The sequence below is a fragment of the Taudactylus pleione genome, unplaced genomic scaffold, assembly GCF_031769625.1.
Source record: "Taudactylus pleione unplaced genomic scaffold, aTauple2 ptg000170l, whole genome shotgun sequence".
Taxonomy (NCBI): domain Eukaryota; kingdom Metazoa; phylum Chordata; class Amphibia; order Anura; family Myobatrachidae; genus Taudactylus; species Taudactylus pleione.
In genome coordinates, this window is record NW_028284572.1 from 9,912,671 (window position 1) to 9,935,089 (window position 22,419).

General features: G+C 41.4%; 1 protein-coding gene across 1 annotated transcript in view; it reads left to right on the forward strand.

Annotated features, from left to right (window-relative positions):
• Positions 1-21,525, forward strand: part of DCHS2 (dachsous cadherin-related 2) — a 321,829-nt gene extending 300,304 nt beyond the window's left edge. The window contains exons 18-21 of the mRNA XM_088475373.1: positions 1,764-1,894; positions 3,617-3,903; positions 12,513-12,651; positions 15,989-21,525. Coding sequence (XP_088331499.1) covers positions 1,764-1,894; positions 3,617-3,903; positions 12,513-12,651; positions 15,989-18,594 — 3,163 coding nt within the window. The 3' untranslated portion in view covers positions 18,595-21,525. The remainder of the gene's footprint in view (positions 1-1,763; positions 1,895-3,616; positions 3,904-12,512; positions 12,652-15,988) is intronic.
• The last annotated feature ends 894 nt before the right edge of the window (positions 21,526-22,419 follow it).

Consider the following 22,419-nt stretch of genomic DNA (forward strand, 5'->3'; position numbering starts at 1 on the left):
TGCGATACCCAGCGGTGGGTGTATTAGTGTTGATCGCTAGTTAGAAACTGACCTCTCATCCCCAGCTGTGTGAAGCTGTCAGGTATTGATACCGCTTCCCAGAAAGTCAGATCCCTTGGCAGTGAGAAGAGACGTTTTGCATTAGAACTCTTCCAAATGAAGTGATTGGCAAAATAATGTTAAACGAACCGTATTTTGTTAACATATTTTACATTTTTTTGTTTTTACAAAGCAGTCAATAAAATATAACACGTAAAAGCAAAACATAAATGATCCCATGTGTTCAGCACAAATTTGACTGGCATGTATCAAGTGCATATATTACATGTTGTCTTTGCAATGGCAATACATGTACGCATTTATTTGTACACTTTCCTTGTGCTGCTGTAATCACATAAACTAGTGATTGGCACACTTTAGTACAAAGTACCTTTTGTAGTCAAGACCAAATGATGGGTTTAATTAAAAAGTAATACAAAACCAGGAATCTGAACAGTATTTTTGCACCAAGTGTAGCACAGAAACATTATTCCGCCCATTTTTATGGAACAGTTAGCTTTTGGTTCATATGGAACAAATTTTCTCAGGAAATTGCCTAATTTTCTCTTTAAATAATCATGGGCAGTATAATAAAATCCTATTGTTACATATTGTTACTTATTGGCCACTGTAGTCCTGAACTGCCCACACAGTAGGTTATACTTTGGTACAAATATTCATCCTCCTGCAATCCTAGAATTAGTGGGCGATGAAAACATGGTTTCTCCTAACAATTATTCAGAAGATTTTACAAATGTTCTAGAAAGTTTTTTGTGCTGATTCTTCCAAACAATGGGCCTGATTCAGTACCGATGTTTGCACAAAGTCTAGGAAACCCTTACTGCGAACTCGCGAACCAATGTGTGCGATGGAGTATGCATCTGCGTACAACATCGTTATGTTTTCAGATGGCACCTCCGATCCATGAATCACAAAAAGAGGAGGGGTCATGGGCATCTCATGGGAGTGTCATCAGCGTGTTCCAGCATGCGGCTGTGTTCTCCATCGCAGCACCACAACCATAGTGGCCATACTTTGAAAAAGTTACAAAGAAGACTGTGCGCCAGGGAAGGGCTGATCAAGGAGCCAATGGTGCGTTGATGGTGGAGGGATCGGATCAATCAGCACCAGTGGTGGCTCCAGAGGTGGGGCTGCAGCGCACTCCAATATTCAAATAGGGGAGCCACACCAACTGTTACCCCAAACGCTGCCAAACATTGCTGGCAAAGACTCATTGGCAAATGGTGTGGCTTCCCTATTTGAAATTTAGACTGCGCTGCAGCCCCACCTCTGGAGCTACCACTGCTCAGCACAGTTGAGCATTGCTCATATATGCAAAGTGGGCGCTGCTGGGTTAGCTCAGTCTGTCACACAGAAGTATACAAGAGGAATGCTTAAGCTGCCATTTGCATATTTTCGCACTTGCGAATCCTTGAGTAATCGCAGCCGCACTCTGAATCAGGCCCAATGTTTCTTAAAGGTGACCACATTTTTGTTGGTGCAGGGACATTACTTTTCCACCAAAATACTTTTCCAACAATTATACTTTGCTAAATGATTTGCTTTCCTGGACCAGTACTTCCTAACCAGAATTTCTAAATGAAAGACTTGTGTGGATTATTTCATTGGAGTTTGTCAAATCATTGTAACAATGCATTGTAAATGGCCTATCTGTCTGGTGTTGTCTAGGATTAATTCCAATGACCATGTATTTTTAATTCCAGACTGACAATTCAGGCTACAGACAGGGGATCTCCAAGTCTTTCTGCAACAACTATAGTCACAGTATTAGTTGTGGATATCAATGACAATGCACCTACTATTCCTCCCTTGGAAACAGTGTTCATTCCTGAAGGTAAGTTTCTTGGAAAGCAAGGTGTATTGTAGTACAATGCTATAAACACACAGCATTTACAATTTGTAAGATATTCTTATATCCTCTTACTTATAAAAGATAGCATGTACTTTCCACAATGATCTCTCACAGTCTTTCTAATTACACATTATTAATTGTACCTTAAAAAGAAAAAAAAAAATGTTTGGACAACAAATTATTATAAGTATGATTAAAATAAAAAAAAAACTTTAATTGACACCCCTGGACCTAGAAGCATGAAAATCGGGGAGTATATGCCTTCCATGAAGTATTTCCCTACTAACAAGGGATTTTTAGAAATTCGACTCGTGGCTGTAGCACAGTTCATATTCAAACACCAACTGTCACCCAAGTGCTGCCAAACATCACTGGCAGTTGGTGTGGCTCCCCTATTTGAATAGTGAGGGAAGTGTTAGGGGTAAAGATACAATATTTGATGCAGATTTATGGGGTAAGGGTACATTATTGGTAGCTGGGTTAGGGGATAAGGGTACAGTATTGGTTGAAGTGTTGAAGGATAAGGACACAATATTGAGTGCAGGGTTAGGTAGATAAAGACAGGTTTGGGTGCTAGGTTAGGGGGTAAGCATATAGTAGTGGGTTCAAGGATAGGGGGTAAGTGTACAGTATGGAGTGTAGTGTTAGGGACACTATTTCTACAGAGGTGAGAGAGGATAATGTGTTACTACACAGGTGAGGGGGGAATGTGTTAGGGTAATGTCTTACTAAAGCAGTAATGCATTACTATAGAGGTGAAAGATTAATGTGTTACTGGAGTGGTGAGATGGAAATGGATGGAGTAAATATCTATGGTCTACCCGGGTGAAACCATTTAGTACCTCAGTTGTTTTCTATATTTCTACATTTTGTATTCTCTAAGGGAGATTCAATTGGAAGTGATAGCGAGGAGTAAAATTGGCACTTTGTGGCCATTAAATGTAGTAATTTTCCCTAGTACCCAATAGGGGATGTAGTTAGGAATACGGGGGTAGAAATGGCAATCGCCGGCTTCCCGACTGTGAACTCCCGACATGGGACTAATTATAGGCGTCTAAATACTGATGCCTATCATAAGCCCCACGCTGAAATCCTGATGCCCGGCATACCGAACGTACAGTCGGTAAGCCGGGCGTCGGGAGCTGATAGCCGCGGGGGGTGAGGGTTAGGTTTAGGGACTCCCGGGGGGACATTAGGCACCCCCCAGGAGGGTTAGGGTTAGGCTAGGGGAAGGGGGGGATTAGCGTCAGGCACCACCGGGGGGAGGTTAGGTTTAGGCACCCCCCTAGGAGGGTTAGGTTTAGGGTGTGGGGAGGGGAGGTTAGGTTAAGGCACCCCTGGGGGAAGTTATGGTTAGACACTAGGGGGGAGGTTAGGGTTAGGCACCCCTAAGGGAGTGTTAGGGTTAGTGGGGGGAGAGGGGAGGGTTAGGGGTCTTACTCACCTTGTGTGCTGGCCTCCCCGCATTGGTATTTCTTCTGCCGGGCTTAGGTCAAGCGGTAATTCATACCGATTCCCCCAATAGAGCCGAACAAGGGAATTAGTAATGTGTTAATGTGCCATAATATAATATACTGTGATGTGATGTGTCCAGCCAAATACCACAATGACTAATGGCTGAGAATTGAGTCTCTGCCTTACTGTTTTCTGTATTCTCTTGGATCTCGCAGATAAATTAACCAACAGTTGTCTATGATATTTCAGATGCTTCTCCTGGCTACACCATAGTTTGTGTATCGGCCAATGATGTGGATCTGAGGCCAAATGTTTCATACAGTTTTGCTAAAGATGGAAACTCTGGCGAGAAATTTGCCATTGACAAATACTCTGGAGTTCTAACTCTCACTGGTTTCTTGGATTATGAAGAGACATCTCAACATCACCTGAGGATTCAGGCCTATGATTCATTACATCTGGCGGAAGCAGAGCTCACCATTGTGGTTTTAGATGTAAATGATAATCCACCTTTATTTACTAAAGAATCATATAAGGTAAGCATAGGCAAAGCTATACAGTAATACAATGCATTACAGGTTGAGTCTCCCATTTCCAAAATGCTTGAGACCAGGGGTATTTTGGATATCGGAATATTCCGTATTTTGGAATATTTGCATATCATACTGAAATATCTTGGGAATGGTACTCAAATTTAAACACAGAATGCATTGTGTTTCATTTACACCTTATACACACATAATTCAGGTAATTTTATACAATATTTTCTATAATTATGTGGTTTAAACAAAGTTTGTGTACATACATGAAATTCATTTATGTTTCATATACACCTTATACACACAGCCTGAAGGTAATTTTCTACAATATATTTAATAATATTCTGCCTTAAACAAAGTTTGTGTACATTGAACCATCAAAAAGCAAAGGTTTCACTATCTTGGTCATGCTAAAAATATTCTGTATTTTCGGAATATTCCGTATTTTGGAATATTTGGATATGGGAGACTCAACCTGTACAAGTAATCAGTTCTTAGTAAGCATTTTACAGATGATCCATTCTCTTCTAATTTCTATTTTCTTTACAAGTAACAGGATCAGGCTGACTTCTGATAGGCCAAAGTACGTGTGTCATAGGATAATAAAAAAAGCGATTATATTATAGTATATATGTTAGGCTTGATTGTATTTTTAACAGTTTCCTTGAGTACACAAAGGTTCCTTTGTTCATTATCTGACTGGAATACTGATAGGCTCTGGCAGTTAGTGTGATTACAGTATCTGTAATTAACCAAGTTCCTAGACTTGAGAAAGGGATCAGATTCATAGCACTACTCCAAAACATATAGCAGAGTCCTGGCTTCTAGCAGCTGCAGGCAGAACAGTGAAACAAATTCATATGACTGTTTAACATTCACCATTTACTAATACAAATCCCATCTCACTACAATAAATATGAGTACCTGTACCGGTAACAGATCATTTCAAATTGACAGCTTTTTGTCAAAAGTGAAGCTCATATACTGGTGTCGTCTGACACTGCTACATCACACCCAATGTCTGCCACCACACAGTCAGCTTGAAGCCATACCGTAAATATGGTTCTTCAGTCCCCTGACAAGAGAACAATGTATTGCAGAGGGTGTATTAAACTGCCAGCATGAATATAATTCTCCCTACTATTTTGGATCCCCTGACCTTTTTAGGGACAACACTGCGAGGAAGATGTATTGCTTATTATCAGTTGCCAGTGACAGCTAGTAAAAGATTGCTTTGACTGGTGCGGGTAACTTTAGGTTTATGAGAAGTACGTTGAAAGGAGACTTCTATTAGAATAATTGCAATTAAAGTAATATGTAAGGCTTTAGGACAAGTTAGATAGAAAATGAACATTGCTTTTACATCACACTAACTAGTAATGGCCCAGGCTACACTATAAGTAGAATAGCAAGGCTTTAGCAACTACTGAGTAATGTAATTTATTCTGCGTGCACATGAGTAACTGGAGGCGTGACCAAATCAGGCAGGAGTGGCCACAACCCGTTCCCAAAAAATGTGGAAAAAATGCATGCAAACGGGGCGCTGCAATGCAAAGGGGGACGCCACGTGCTTTGTTAGGCTGCCACTTGTTGATCTTCTCGAGAGACTACAGGAATATGTAATTAAGGACACTAATAGCGTATGTTACTGCACTGACGTGTCACGCTGCTAGTATAATGTCTGACTCTAGGCTGCCGGCTACAGTGCTGCAGAGGGGACTCAATGTCCACCTCAGAAACTGACCCAGGCACCTGCCAGGCCCCTCCAACAAGCCCGGCCCGGTTAAAGAGTACCCGAGCTTCCCCCCTTCGGCACCCCTGTCTGTATGTTTTTGTGTTTTCTCTGAAAACAGCTTGTAAGAGATATGAGTCCGAAACGATTCAGGATCCAACTTTTTGACCTTACAGTCATATAGATCTATGTTGTGTGATACAGAAGGGGAAAAAAATATTAGTAAGAACATATAAGTGTATTACAAAATACAAAGTGAAACTGCATCTTTGTAGAGTACAGTATCTGCCTAAATGTATTGTTTACAGGTTTTATTTATTAAATTATACAAGATGTTTTAATGTTACACGAAAGGCCAGTGTAAATATAAATGCTATGACCATCAATAGTGGTTTTTAATTGTGTATAATCATGTGAGGCGTTGACTGTCTGTCTCATTACTGGGCTGCTGATCCCAATGTGCTGACTCACAAGGACCCCATACTTTGACTAATAGGTCATGTGAGTACTTCCCTTACATGTATTCTTCTGATGACTAATTGCATGCAGACATTTCTCAGTGCAATTAAACATTTTTAATGAACCGTGAGTTTTGTCCTTATAAAAAAGAAACACCTGGTACATTCATTATACAGTACTTGTTCTTGTTCTTCTTACATTTGTAAAATAATGAAAAAGATGCAGAATTCAATGCTAATTGATATTTCTTTTGGTTACCATAAAATGGCAACCACAATAACTTTTTAATGTGCAACAGCATAGCAGTGAACTGGTAAACATGGGTTATTAAAACCCTCCCACCTCCTGACTAGCAGAACGGCAGGAATTAATTTCCTGGGTCCCTTAAGGTGCCTACACACTAGACGACCTGCAAACTATGCAATTTCGTCAGTGATTTCCCTTGAACTCTCCCCGTCAGTTCCCCGGCACTACAGGACACAATATGGTGCATAAACTGCACAATCTGACTAATGATCTATCTAAAGATTTGCATATATATATATATATATATATATATATTTAATGGGCTGTCAAAAACACACAGATGCACGTACAGATCAGTGCAAGCATCTGTGTAAAAATAATGAATAAAAAGTGTAAAAATAAAAAAAAAATGCGTGCCCCCCCCCTAAGCACAACCAACCCCCTGGCCAGTCCTGGTTGTGAAAATACAGGGGACAAATTACGTAAGGGTCCCTTGTATTTAGCACAACCAGTACAAGGCTTTTCAGAGCCAGTCCTGGTTGTGAAAATACAGGGGACAAATGATGTAGGGGTCCCCTGTATTTAGCACAACCAGCCCTGGGCTCAGCTGAGCCACTCCTGGTTTTGGAAATACAGAGGACAAAAAGAGTCCCCTGTATTATCCATAACCAGCACCAAACTCTTTCTAGCAGGGGAGTAATGCCACAGCCAGAGGAACCCTTTCACCGGGTCGCCCGGCCAAAGCATTACCCCTGACCGCTAGTCAGCCTGGGCTATCCCTGGCACCCTTGGAGCATTGGGTGCCAGGTTGATAGTGTAAAAATGTGGTGCCAATTAAATAAATAATGATATTGTTTTTGCAGTAGAATTACAGGTCCCAGCAAGCCTCCCCGCATGCTGGTACTTGAGAACCACAAGTACCAGCATGCAGGGCATTACGGGCCTGGTACCTGTACATGCAGGGCATTATGGGCCTGATACCTGTAAAAAGAAATATTAAAATAAACACAGTACCATGATAGTAAAATTTTATTAACACATAACACATAGTACAATTTTATTAACACATACATGCACACATACATGCACACTCACACTCACTATCTCACATACTCACTTAGTATCCCTGTATCCATTCACGTCCATTTGTCCAAGTAGAAATCCATGGATACCGGTTAAAAAAAAATCCATACTCACCTCTTCCTATGTTTGGATCATATCCTCTTCATTCCAAAGTAGACATCCATGGTCTTCTTAAAATAAAAAACATAATGTCCCGGACCAACGAACAAGTACTGTCCTCTAAGGACAGCACTACCTGAATGTCTGCTCAGTGACGAGATTTCACTATAGAAATCCTGGTGCTGAGTGCTCATTGGCTGAGAGAGGCGAGCCTTCCGCATCTCAGCCAATGAGCAGTTTCCACCATTGAAGTCAATGGTGAGAACCGTTAAGCTATCAGCCCAGGCCAGAGATCCCTGGCCTGGGCTGACAAGTGGTCAGGGGTAATGCTTTGGCCGGGAGACCCGGTGAAAGGGTTCCCCTGTCGGTGGCATTACTCCCCCACTTTTTATCCCCTGTATTTCCAAAACCAGGACGAGCTCAGTTGAGCCCAGTGCTGGTTGTGCTAAATACAGGGGACCCCTAAGTCCTTTGCCCCCTGTATTTTGACAACCAGGACTGGCTCTGAAAAGCCCGGTGCTGATAGTGCTAAATACAGGGGACCCCAATTTCTTTTTGGACACTTTTTATTCATTTTTTTACACAGATGCATGCACGGACGGATCTCAGTGATCCATCCATGCATACGTGTCAAGTAATGACGCCAGGCATCATGCGGGTCCGAACGACATAGTTCCGGCATAAACACTGAACGATATAATGCGGATCGTGTACGAGATTGACAGATCATACCTGTTGTAGGTAAGATCTGAAGATACGAAGGATGACCAGCGGATACGCGCATCTGCATCGTTGTCATGAGTGGATACACACCATTTGCACATATTATGCACGATCTGTCATTCCGATGTGTCGGAATTGGCCAAATCGTGCATAATATCTACTAGTGTGTGTACGCACCTTTGCAAATACAGGAATAGATCCTACCAGGCATTCCTAAATCTCCAGAATCTGTACATACAGATGTGTCCTGATACATCTAGCCTCAATATGCCACACGGTGCGAGATGCTTGGCTCAAGTGAGCTCTCCCCCACCCATGCAGAGTGGCAGCAGCCTCCCTGGCCCCACTACAGCCCAGACACAGTCTGCTGACAGGTAATAGGGGTGCCGGCAGACCAAGAGCCCCCTCCCTCTCAACAGCCATGGATGGGACTAGGAACCACCAGGAGACTGCACAGATTTATTTGATATGCGACACTTGTATATCTGTGTGTGACTGAGTCTGTATGCGGTGCACAATAGAACTTGGTGTGGAGAAAAGCAGCGGCCTTTGCATTGTTGCACTTCATATATAGATTCAGAGAATTAGTCACACTCAAGTATACAAGTGTCGCATATTAAATTAATCAGTGCAGTCTAGTAGCTTTGCATTGCAACTAAGATGCATTTTCAGTAAAAAAAAGATGCAAAAAAGGTGTTGCACAGGACCTGGCGTACCATCAGGGGTTGTTTGGCTCCGTTGCAGCAATGATGTGTGAGAACACATCTGTATAATTGGGAAACAGAACAAGACTGTGTTCAATAAGGTAAAGTTCCGCCTTCAAAAATCCCATACAATTTAATTGCTTATTTCATTGATGCATTTAGGATATCAATGCAATTTGCAATGCGATCTGTGCGCGATATTAGCACCCATGATCATATGGCAGGATGCGATCATAGCGCCTGAATGTACTGAAGGGCACCCACAGGGACAGGGGCTCTGAAAGGGGCCCGTCCCTGTGATGTGCTGGGAGTAAAGTGACTGCGTCCTGTGCTGGGGATCCTGCGCATGCGCAGTCTACTGAACACACATGCCGGCAGCTATTACCAGGGAAGCCTCCTATGGAACCCTCTCCTGCTATTTACAGCATGCACATATGTAGCCCATAGCTACAGCGGTTTATGCCATGTTCAGATGGCATATGCTGCAGGGACTAGGTAAATCTGTCAGCATTGTATCCCCCATAGAAACCTATGGGGATTGTGGTGCTGATGGAAAAGGAGGGACAGCAGCTGATATCGGGGATATCTGCTACAATCCCTCCATAATAGATCTGGGGGATACTTATTATTTGCAGGTATCACCTGATAACTGGTGTTTTTGGGGAATACACTGCAAATATTAAATGATAGATGGGCCCCATAAAGAGGATAAATTAGGAACAACATGGTGGGGGCTGGTTATACATAGTACATGTTCTCACCTGCTTTGGATGTTACAATTGAATTCCTGTGGATATTGCTAAAAGATAAAGGGGTTTATTTATTAAGTCTCTTTTACCTAAAAATCATTTAGGTATCAGAGCTATTTAAAAAGAGCCTAATGCAAGAGTTTTCCGAGATACCTCCGGCATTAGGATAATGATCGCAGTCCCCATTATTCTGGCCACACTTTCTGGAGCTTTGCCCTATTGGCTAATGCCTCCACGTTGTTAGCTGCTTTGTCCCTATGAAGGCAGTAATGCAGGAGAGGGGTCTTCCAATTCCTTATTGGCAGCCTCTGCACAGCAGTGCGGCCATATTCGCATAATGTGTAGCGCCAGAAATTGCAGTGAAGTACTAGCGAGCTATAGCTATCACGTCACTGTTCAGCTCTTTGCTGGGACAGCCTTTATCAGAGCTGCTCATTGATAGATACTATTGAAAAAGGATCGAGCGATAAGGAATCATAATTAACTAGGCCCGCCAAAGTAACTAACTGTGCATTTATAAGATTAGCATTAGGTTACACAAGTCAAACATGCTTTACCTCAAGTTAAAACTTACTTTATACTATAACTTCAATAACATTGGTAAGTCGTATAGTTTTTTTATTATTATTAATAGTAGTAGTAGTAGTAGTAGTAGTAATAATAATAATAAGTGTTCGGTCCACTTTAAAGGTATTTCTTCTCATGGGAATGTCCATTTATTATGAATATGAATTGGTAATTTCCTTTTGCCTTGTAAAGTGAGACTTCCAATGTTGGCACTACTTGCCTCTGTACCAGAAGGACCCATAAAGAAACAGGCCACCCAATGTGTGGAGCTGGCTGCAGTAGCATGCACTGTGAGGTCCACCATCTACAGTGTTATGCCACGCATCCAGTGCGCCAATGTAATGAGGTGTAAAGGTTACAAAAACAGTCACCGTTTTAGAGCTTACATAAGTATAAGATTCAAACTCACAACTTTGATGATGCTAATTTGTGCTGCTCCATATAGAATCATGCACTAAGATGTATGTCTGTGATCAACCCTTCTCCATCTCACGTGTGTATTTCACAAAGTGTAACACACGTACACTTCCATTACCAGTCTCTTTCCATATTAATAATACTGTATTCGTATGTTCCAATGCTTTCATCTTCCCAACACCCTGGTCTGGACTGTAGTGTACTCATATATGAAATTGTGAGACTTAAAATAAAGGTTCTCCTCTATGTCCTTGAGTGTCATGATTTATCTAATATATGAATAAAAGGGATTCAGGTGACAAAAATGTTAGTACAATAGATAAAAGAGGCAGCTCCAAGTAATGACGGAGAAGCTCCCATCTGTATACTTGGCAATGCTTTCATGTGACATTTTTACTTTTGCAAACCATGCACATTGGAATCAGAGTAAAAAATCTGCAACGAAAAGTGTTTTCACAGATGGACCATGAAATTGCTCTTATGGGAGTGAAACTATTTATGTGTCATGATTTAAACTAGGTGCATACGTGCGTAACAATAACAAAAACCTGCATTGACACATTTTTAGCATCACAAATGGCCCTTAGTGTATTAATAAAGTATTTGTGCTATTTTGATACTTGCATTTCACTTTACATATAATAATAACCATTTAAAAATGGAAATAGCATTACGGTAAAATTCCAAAATATCATGTTAAAGTAAAACCTATACAAATAACACTTGTCGCACCTTTTGCTTGCTGTGCATTATATCATTCATAATTATCTACCGTATGCAGGCAAGCTTTGATATGAAAGCACAGAATAACATTTTACGGCTCATTGAGGCTTGTCATAACCTGTAACACAAACAATGTATTGCCATCTTAGGCCCTCATTCAGAGCCGTACGCTCTGAGCAGAGCGCACGCTCTGAATGAGGGCCGCCCTCCATGAAAATGGAGCGTCCTCCTGGACGCTCGTATAGCTGTGGGTCACCACCCACAGGCTATACGAGCGTGCAGTTTGATGGCCGCGATGGTCGTGACCATCGCGACCATCGAAACTGCGAGCCGGAAGCTCCGCAAGCTCCGGAGTGATTTTGGCTCTATCAGAGCCAAAATCACTCCCACTGACATCACTAGTGATGTCAGTGGGTCAGTGGGCCGGCTTCTGACGGGAGGCGTTCCCGTGGGAACGCCCCCGTCAGGGAGGCACGCCCCCGGCACGCCTACCAAAGGGGGCGTGCTGTCAATCAACATCGACAGCACGCCCCCTTTGATCAGACACAACGAGCGAAGGACTTTCCTTCGCTCGTCGCGTCTGGCGCATGCGCACGACGGAGCTCCCTCCGTCGTGCGCATGCTCAGTGCACACCATCGACCCACTTGCGAGCGGACAGCCGCTTGCGAGTGGGTCTGAATCAGGCCCTTAATCTCTTTTAATCTTCATGACATTGCGTTGTGGATTTTATATATATATATATATATATACTTACAGTGTGTATATATATATATATATATATATATTCATTCTATTAGTGCAACAAAAATTGTGCAACTAAGTAAAAGTGTCAATCAAACAGATGAAAATATGTGGATTGCTATTTACAGTGGCATATCAACTGCAGGTCTACAAGTAGCCAATATAGACAGCCAGATACTGTGTGAAGCCTTGCTTTTATTAGTGTAAAATTTCACCTAGGCACTCAGCATTAGCATATTGCTAATATAATATTTTAAACCCATGCATGTGTTTCTTATTTTAGTTATTTTTATGTATTTCAAACTAACTAGTAAATTATGCTAAAATCTAATTTGACTCTTTTGTTGCTCGCTTTCCTGAAGGTAACAGTACCTGAGCTGACTGCATCTGATACATTTATCATAACCATATCTGCTACAGACCGAGACTCTGGGATGTATGGTCCTGTTTCTTACAGAATTATTTCACCATTTAAAGGATTTGTAATGAATCCAACCACTGGTATGTAAATATGTTTTCTTTTATCTACTGCATGAAATAAATTATAGATTGTCACAGAGTGACCGGGCTGCATCAAGTAATCAGTCCTACTTAGTCAATTCTGCTTAGTAAAAATGCTGTATAATGAAGACAGACATATTTATGTAAAAACTTTATAATGATGTGCAGTTGGATATCTTTAACAAAACAGTCTAGTGGACTTGTACTGAATTTACACAACCAGAACATTATTAAATACACTTAACACATAAAATACTTTTGTTTAGCTATGGTGCTAGAACTTGGATTCCAAACCACTTGCCAGAAACTGTTTTGATGATAATAAGAAATTCACTCGTAATGGTTTAAAAAAGCCGCCACATGTACACATACTGTTCTTTTTACCTACATACTAATCTGGAAAGACTTGGAGATTCCAAAATTTTAGGAAGTCCCCATTGGTTCCCATGAGAACAGGTCACCTTCCCACATGCCGCCACTTCCTAGTGACTTAGGTGTGGGAGTTTGGGCATGATTATTTACTTCTCAGTAAATGGCCCTGCCCCTCTGCTCGGTGCTGCAATTCTTCCTCGACTTGGCCACCTGCATCTCACTTGCAGATACTCCCAGGGGGGATAACAAAAAGTAGGTATGATGTCTGTGGGAGGCAATCGGGAAGCCGACTGCCTAAATACCGGCAGCCGGCTTCCCGACTGTCTTATCCCGGCATGGGTGAAATGCCGGGCGTCTAGATATAGACGCCCGCATTTCCCCGATGCTGGGAGACCGGCGCCCGGCATCACGATCGTACTGATGCCGGGCGCCGCGAGCGGACAGCCGCGGGGGGGGAGGGTTAGGTTTAGGGCTCCTGGGGGGGACTTAGGGTTAGGCACCCCCCTGGGAGGGTTAGGGTTAGGCTAGGGGGAGGGAGGGTTAGGGTTAGGCACCCCCGGGGGGGACTTAGGGTTAGTCATCCCCCCGGGGGACTTAGGTTTAGGCAGCGGGGAAGGGGGTGGTTAGGGTAAGGCACTTAGAGGGGGATTAGGGTTAGGCACTTGGGGGGGAAGTTAGGGTTAGGCACCCTTAAGGAGGGTTAGGGTTAGGGGGGTTAGGTTAGTGGATACTTACCTATCCACGATCGGGATTTCCAGCGCTGTCGGGCTTCCATTGCGTCGCACTCTGCTTCTGTCGGGCTGCCGCTGACGGGAATCGAACCGCCGGCCATGCGGCTGACGGTATTTCATACCAATTCCGATGTCTGTATGTATGTCTAATTTGCAATCACACTTTGAGCAGGACTATTTCACAGTTTAAATGAAATAGACCCTTTTGTTGCAAGAGACTGCTGTATTTTATACTGAAAGTGAATGCAGAGAAATATGTAAATCTGGATGCAGCACATGCTCACTACACACCAGGGACATGACACATCTTGACACTAATCGCATGCATAGTGGCGTTTAGTAACGCTGTATGCATGTATATTTAAGCAAAGGAGAGCTCTTCCCATCAGAGCTGTCCTTTGCGGTGTGGGGACTTGCGGGTCTATGACCCAGGAGTCCTTCTGTGCATGCGTGCCCGTAGGCCAGTGCATGAGCGAGCCGTGGGGGCTCCTGGGAGGGATCCTATTGGAGCCCTCTTGGGGCAGTCTCTGAAAAGAAGCCCATAGGCTTCTATTAGGAAACGCCATCTATAGAAACTTTCCAGAGCGTGGTGTATACGGTGATTGTGGTCAAACCTCCGAAAATGGAATTTTGGACATTTGACCGCATTTTTCCATATAGTGCATCCTGTTCCAACTCCGATACAGACTTCTACGGCTCCACAAATGGCCCATCAGTTAAGTCCTGCCAATTGAAATGCCCCCGCCCCCAAGGCTGGGTACACACTAGGCAGCCCGCCAATGCGACACCTGATGGTATGCTGGCACAATATATTGGGCAGTCGGTACACACTGCACGGTCCGGTGAATGACCGCCTAAAATATCATTCACCTGCACCATTCACCTTCCTGGGGTCGGCAGCTGGGTCGATTTTGGCGCAGAACCGCAAATAGTGCTTACACACTAGTCAGTCCAATTCGGCATATCGTCCGATAAATCGTCTAGTGTGTACCCAACATTAGAGTGAGCTCCAAATCAGCATCCAGCACTGCAGAGAGTACAGATGTTGTTTTATGGCACCTGTGCCATGCAAGTCATTTTAATTTTTCCCCCCTACCCCATTTCTGCATACCTCCCCCCTGTCCCGTACTTACCTGGCTGCTGCAGCGCCTCCAGCTCCAGTGTCTGCTCTGACACGTGGTCTCCCAGCAGACCACAGTACAGTTTAGAAAAAAAAAAAACATGGGAGAACACAGTGTTTGAGCAGACCCCGGAGCCAGAGGAGGGACCAAAGCGCCGGAGGAAGACCCCGGGGGACCTGCACACGCTGACACAGGTAAGTGTCACCTGCTATTCGCCACCTCATAGTGACAGATAGTAACTCCATCAAATTCCGAAAATACATAATTTTCGGAATTTGATGAACAGCATAATTTCCATATCCCCATACTAATGTATGGCGAGTGTGGAAATTAACGCAGTGGGACTTAACCAGGAGATATCAGTGATATCTCCTGTGTTAAATCTCTTCATGAATACTAAAATAACGGTAATTAAGGAAAATGTCCTTAAAAACTTTATTTTAGTGTTGATGAATAGGCCCCTGAGTCTCTCATATCCAAAATGCTTGAGACCAGAGGTAGTTTGGATATCAGATTTTTCAGATTTTGGAATATTTGCATATCATAATTAGATATCTTTGGAATGAGACCCAAGTCTAAACACATAATTCATTTATGTTCCATACAAACCTTACACACATAGCCTGAATGTCGTTTTATACAATATTTTTAATAATTTTGTGCATTAAATAAAGTTGGTGTACATACACATAATGTATTTATGTTCCATATACACCTTGTACACACAGCTTGATGATAATTCTATACAATATTTTTATTTATTTTGTGCAGTATACAAAGTTTGTGTACATTGAACCTTCAGAAATAAAAGGTGTCACTATCTCAGTCGCTCTCCAAAATTCCATATTTCAGAATATTTGGATATGGGAGGCTCAACCTGTACGTGTGTATTGTATATAACTGTTGTTGAATAGCAACATGAACAGCCTCCTATACTAAAATCTTGGGACTATTAATAGCGTAATTTTTAGAGAGTTGCATTAAAAAATTAACTGGTGAATATTTTCATTAAACTACACAACCTGTGAGATGTTACACTTACACAAATTTCTGTTTCCCCTGCATCATAACATGTGAATATAGTACTAATTACTACTCCTATGTTTCTTCCAGGTTCAGTGCATACTGACATGCAAGTGGGAATGAAGGAGAGGAGTACAGTGATACCCATTTTGATAGAAGCCAAGGATAACGGCATTCCAGCTTTGACTTCAACTACCATTCTTGAGCTAGAGATTCATGATGTGAATAACCACATACCCACATTTGCAGAGGATGTATACCGGATCAACATAAGCGAAGATACCTTAGTTGGGGAGACCCTTCTAACCTTCACAGCAACAGATTTGGATTGGACACATGAAAATGCATATATTGACTTTTCTATCATCAGTGGAAACTCGCACAATCTCTTCAATGTGCAAAGCATTGGAATTCTTTCTCAGCCTCCTTTTGTAGTAATTGGAAAACTAGTTCTAAATGGAATTTTGGACTATGAGTCAAAAACTACCCACATTTTAGTTTTAGGAGCCTCTGACCGAGGGCTCCCTCCTTTAAATTCCAGTGCCACTGTTTGGATATCTGTTCTTGATTGCAATGACAATCCGCCAATATTTCACAACACAGAGTACCATGTCAGTGTTGGAGAACATTTTCCAATAAATAGTGATGTGATCAATGTATCGGCCACTGATCGTGACACTGGGGAGAATGCAGATATTATGTACAGTATCATTTCAGGGAATGAAGAAGGCTTTTTCACAATCGATTCACAAAATGGTACTGTCATATTAGCACAGCCTCTGAATTATGAACATTTTGTCACATGTACTTTAATTTTAAAGGCTTCTGATGGAAGTAAAACAAATGAGGCATTTTCAAAACTCTACATCACTGTTTTGGATGAAAATGACTTTGCACCAAGGTTCCTGTTTAACAGCCTTAGTTGCAGTATTAATGAGAATGTGCCCCCCTTCTCACCAGTGTGCACAGCTAGTGCCATTGACTTAGATTCCGGGCTGTTTGGTGTCTTGAGTTACTCAATTCAGTCTGTGTGCCTAAATGAGCCCAAACACAAAGATGTCTTCTTCATAGATTCAATAACCGGGGATATTTATACTAAGCACAAAATTGATTATGAGACACAAAAGAGATATTGCCTTGTCATTCAGGTGAAAGACAGAAGTGAATCCACAGCCTGTGTTCTAGTATATGTGGACATTAAAGGGCAGGATGAGTTTCCACCTATATTTCACGAGTCTCAGTATTTTTTTGATTTGCCACAGGAAAACAAACCTGGACAAGCTATAGGCACAGTGGTAGCTTCAGACAATGATGAAGGCCTTGACGGAGTCATCCATTATTTATTTGAAAAGCCCTCACCGTTTTTTTCTATTAATGCAACAAGTGGGATTATACACTTAATTCGAAGTGTTCGCAAGATGCGAAGTAGCACAAAGAAAAATTCTGACATTATTGAGTTAGTGGTAAAAGCTCATAGCCCAAGGTTTGACTCAAGGTCATCGACCTGTACTGTTCAAGTTAACATTTCAACAGCTGTAGAAGGTTACCCTGGCATGTCAGCAAATGTACTTTCCATCAGCTTCAGCATTTGCTTTGTGGTTTTCTTACTACTGGCCATAAGCCTTATTGGAATTATTTTAAGATATAAACGAAAAGATGTTGTAAATACTTGTGGGATAAAAGAGGCTGCCATTCCTGCACTTCCCAATTCAAATGTTAAAAACTCCATGTCTGATGAATGTCCAAAATATGAAAATATCAAGAGCAGTTTAGCTCCAGACACATCAGAGTGGCTGGGGTTAGTTGGCATTAGAGAAAAGAAAGACACTGGGAACAAATGCAGGAATTCAGACTCGAGTGGCCATGGCTCGACAGAAGGCGAAACTGCTGAAGATGAAGAAATAAAGATGATCAATGAATACCCTATTAGAAAAGAATCTGGCTCTGTTCTGAGTGAAAGAGCTTCAAGAGTTCCAGACTCTGGAATTCCAAGAGACTCTGATCTGCTCTCATGTGAATCAGATGAAACAGATGTAGTGGTTGGGTCAGAAAGCACAGAGAGTGTAGTGATCCTCAAGGAAGAAAATGGAGAAGGAGAGTGTCATGCGTATTATAACTGCAAGAAGGAAGCACTGCCAATACATCAAATCAATCCAAAGGACAAAACCACCGTGCCAGACACCAGTCAGGACTACATTTATGTTCCTATGACATATGATTCCAGATATGGGTCTTTGGCATCTTTAGTGGCCTCTGACGAGGACTTGAGAGGAAGTTATAATTGGGATTACCTGCTTAGTTGGGAGCCCAGGTTTCAGACTCTTTCCTCTGTTTTCTGTGATATTGGGAGACTAAAAGATGAAAAGATGCACAGGCATGTATCTAAGCAGAAGAAGCCGTTTGTTTTCCCACCCCCACTAATTACATCTGTGGCACAGCCTGGGATTAGGGCCGTTCCACCTCGAATGCCAACTATAATGTCAGGACAAACATTTGTAAAATATCCCCGCTCCCCTTTTTTCTCTAATCTGGCATGTCAGCCTTCAGCTATGACCCCGACATTTTCACCTTCTCTATCCATGCTCACGGTCCACACTCCTTCAACCTCACCTGTGCTTTCAGACAGAGGAGTTAATGGATCGTCAGTGCCTGCTCTGTCTGAAGAACTGCTAGTACAACGAGAGTTTCAGGTGTGAATCATGGAATAGTCCCAACTCCAAGGACTTGTGTGGACCAAATAAGGCATGTCTAAACTAATAAATATGGCTCTGCATTGTGTGCCGATTGTAACATTTCCGCTACCTACTGTACATTGGTACACTATACATTTTTGCCAATCAAAAAGACTGAACTTGACAACTGCACTGCTTTTGTTTCTGGTTGCAACAAAACATTTTGTTTCCTAGATACGAACCACGTTTTAGTACGGATTCCCTAAATGTCAAGCTCTTACCATGCATGAACATCTTGTGCAATCAGTAAGTTCAGTTTACAGGCCAGTACTTACCAGCATATAGTTATATACTGCTACTAGAATGTAATAATGTTTTATTTATCAACTCCCTTATTGTGTGCATAGTATAGAAGATACATAATTTCATCCATAAGAATAATTGATATTATCAAGTAAGTCTGAATTAATTCTAAATCTCTTTAACTAAATCAATAACTCAGAGAATGTTCATTAAACATAGACAGGATTATAACTGGGTGGTTTGTGCTTAGAAATGTCACTCTCCAGGGCACTAGCATGATATCTTCATACTCAGGCCTGATTTGTGATCATGTCACATGGGGCCTATAGTAACAGAACTGCGGGGGGCACCTACTGCCCCCTATTTCACCATCTGATATTATTTTTTCAATATTAGAAGGTTCATTACTTTTACAATAAATTAGTTTATAAACAGGAAAGTTAAACATCATAGTCCTGAGAATCTCAGTTGGGTGGGAAGTTGGAATGCAGCACAGAAAAATTGAATTTGAAGGGGCAAAAAATATAAATGTGATCCTGTTTCTATGCAGCTGGGAATAATGGTTACCCTGTCCAAGTGGGTCCTATGCCCCTATGCTGATGGAGAAGTTCTTACACCATTTGTTCATTTAAAAAAATAAATTCTAATATGGTATTTTTGTATGGTGCATAACATGCATATGATTTATTACATGTATTATGCATGACTTGTTACAAGATTATAGGAGAAACATGTTAATGCGTTAAAAAAAAATAAGAGTGCAGTATCTCTGCAGATTTGTTTTTAAAATTATTATTATTATTTACTAAATCACCTGTTTTCCCAATACTAGTACTGTGATGAGCATCTTTCCCATGAATCTTATGTGGCTGGGCTCCAGCACTCACATATAGTACAAGTCTTTTCTTTCCCCTGCATTATAGAGAGCCCAACGATGATCTGCAGAGGACCAGGCTATATGTTAGTGCTAAATATACCCTCCTAAATACAGTGATTGGTGAGGGACACAAATCCCAATAAAAAGCTAGTATTAAGGAAAATAGATTGGATGCAGTACTTATTAGATAAAGTGGAAAACCCAATATTATTACCTATGTTTAAAAATTGCTTTTGAGGCATAAACATATTACATAGTCTAGATGTTCTGCTACTGTACCTCAGACAGGGACTCAGATGGTGTTCTTCTTATACATTGGGCTGCATACAAAAATCCGCAAGTCCAAGTTGAGATCGGGTCGCAAGGGGGTCGCAAGGGGGTGAGTTGTGATGCCTTTACTGGTGTTTTTACGCCGTTGCAACGGCAACTCGTCCCCTTAGCAGCTAATTTTATAGATCCCATTATGTTAGTCAGTCTAATTTGTATTAATGTAGATCACAGGTTCTCAAACTCAGTCCTCAGGACCCCAAACAGTGCATGTTTTCAAGCTCTCCTCACAGAATCACAAGGGAAATAATTAGCTCCACCTTTGGACCTTTAAAATGTGTCAGTGAGTAATGACTGCACCTGTGCACCTGCTGAGTGACCTGCAAAATGTGAACTGTGTGGGGTCCTGAGGACCGAGTTTGAGAACCACTGATGTAGATGATAAAACATAAATAATGTCAGCAGCAATATTTTTGTTATCTGTCTCTGTGGAAAACACTAATGTAAACTTGTACAGCAGAAAAAGTCATATCTTGAGACACATTATAATCATATCCCTGTGGATACATGAATAGACTTTCTCAGACATATTAACATATTTAATTAAAACTTATTTACTGGAAACTAACACTTTACACCTTTTTAAATAGTTTTAATAGACTATCCAAAATTGTAATTGTTTAAAAAAAAGATAAATTAAGAACACCAAGAGCCATCAATTTAACCCTTGAATAACAGCTGTAAGACTTTCTCCATATTTGCAGTCTTAAATAAGTCTGTCTGTGCTCCCAAATCTTGAAAACTTTAGAAGTTGGAGAGGTAAAAATATCATAAAGGAAATTAAATAGGGAAAAATATAATATTTCAAAAATAAAAATGTAAAAAAGAACAATGACAATTTAAGTGTCCAATTTTAATCAGTATACAGTAATTGAAGCAACACAAAGTAATGGAGGTCTTAGCAGGCCATATTGGATGGATATTGAAAAATAAAATTGAAATACCGTATGATATTCAAAGTGGACATGATTGTACAGTATGAAGATACCTCTTATGAATATTAAGAGTACCCTTTTCAGATACAGTGACTAGATCCATCTTGTTTGTTTGATTGGTGCTTAATGTAATCCAGGAATGGGCAGTATTCTGCACTCCGGCTGTTGCTGATACATCACCCTATTGCACACTAAACCATCATCTACTAACTTGGTGAGTTTGGGTGTAGTAGCTCAGCACCACCTGAGTGACAAAGGTGCCTGACCCTGATCTAATGCCTATAATTTTATAAAAAGAATCAATCGCAGAATTCCACCATGGACTCTATTTTGTGATGTTGGGTGGGGCATTTTTACAGGCTGTAAATGAAATGACATTTACTGGCGTTATTGTTTATATTTGATAGTTACACTGCATTTAGGAAACTCTAAAAAGAAGAAAATAAAAAATAGAAAAATATTTTTCAGATTGAAATAAATGTATAAAAATAATGTTTCCAAAGCAATTTTCATTTTAAGCCAAAATAAACACTTTGTATAAAACTTGCATTATTATTATTATTATTATTATTATTATTATTATTAATATTATTATTATTAATATTTGTATAAAATGTAAAAAAAATATATTATATTTATTTTTTTGTATGAGATATTTGAGGCCATCAAGCTTGGCTTATTTCATGGAATGACCAGGGGTGCCGAAAGGGGGGGTGGGGTGGGTACTACTTACCCAGGCCTGGGCTTCCTGGAGGGTCCCGCCGGGGGCCCTGTTCTGGCGCCGCCCCCCCTTCCCTCTTTCATTACAGCAGCCCAGTGCACGCTGCTGTGTGCTGGGTTGCACTGAGAGACTGCTCGCGGCTGCTAAGTAGCAGCCACAGCAGTCTCCTATGTCTGTGGGGGGAGCGATCACACTGATTGCGCCCCCCACTGGCTATGCACCAGGCTCAGGGGGCTCACAGCACCCCCCTCGCGGTGCTGCAAAAATATTTTGTAAATTATTTTTAACCCTAAGGGGGCGTGGCCACACCCTCCATGATTAGGCCACGCCCCCTTCACCTGGGCCCGGTATTCATAGGTGCTAAATTACTGCCATAGAGACAATATTGTTAATACAGTAACAAAAGAAATTGTTTTTTTTTTCCAGGCACCCATATTTCACTCCAGTAAATTGCCATTTTATGTAGTATCCAAAGTATTTGTTCAAATTCCTTCTTCATTTAACACAACATACAATCAGTACAGTTTTGTTTGATTTGTAGCAAAGATATGTAGTAGTCACCTTCAGGGTCATTTCATTTAGTATGGGCTAGGGTGTTGCAGTGCAAAAGTCTGCTTTTGTGCTTGGTAATGTATCCAAGTTGATGTGTACAGATGAGAAAATGGTGACCTTGCAAATGAGAAAAT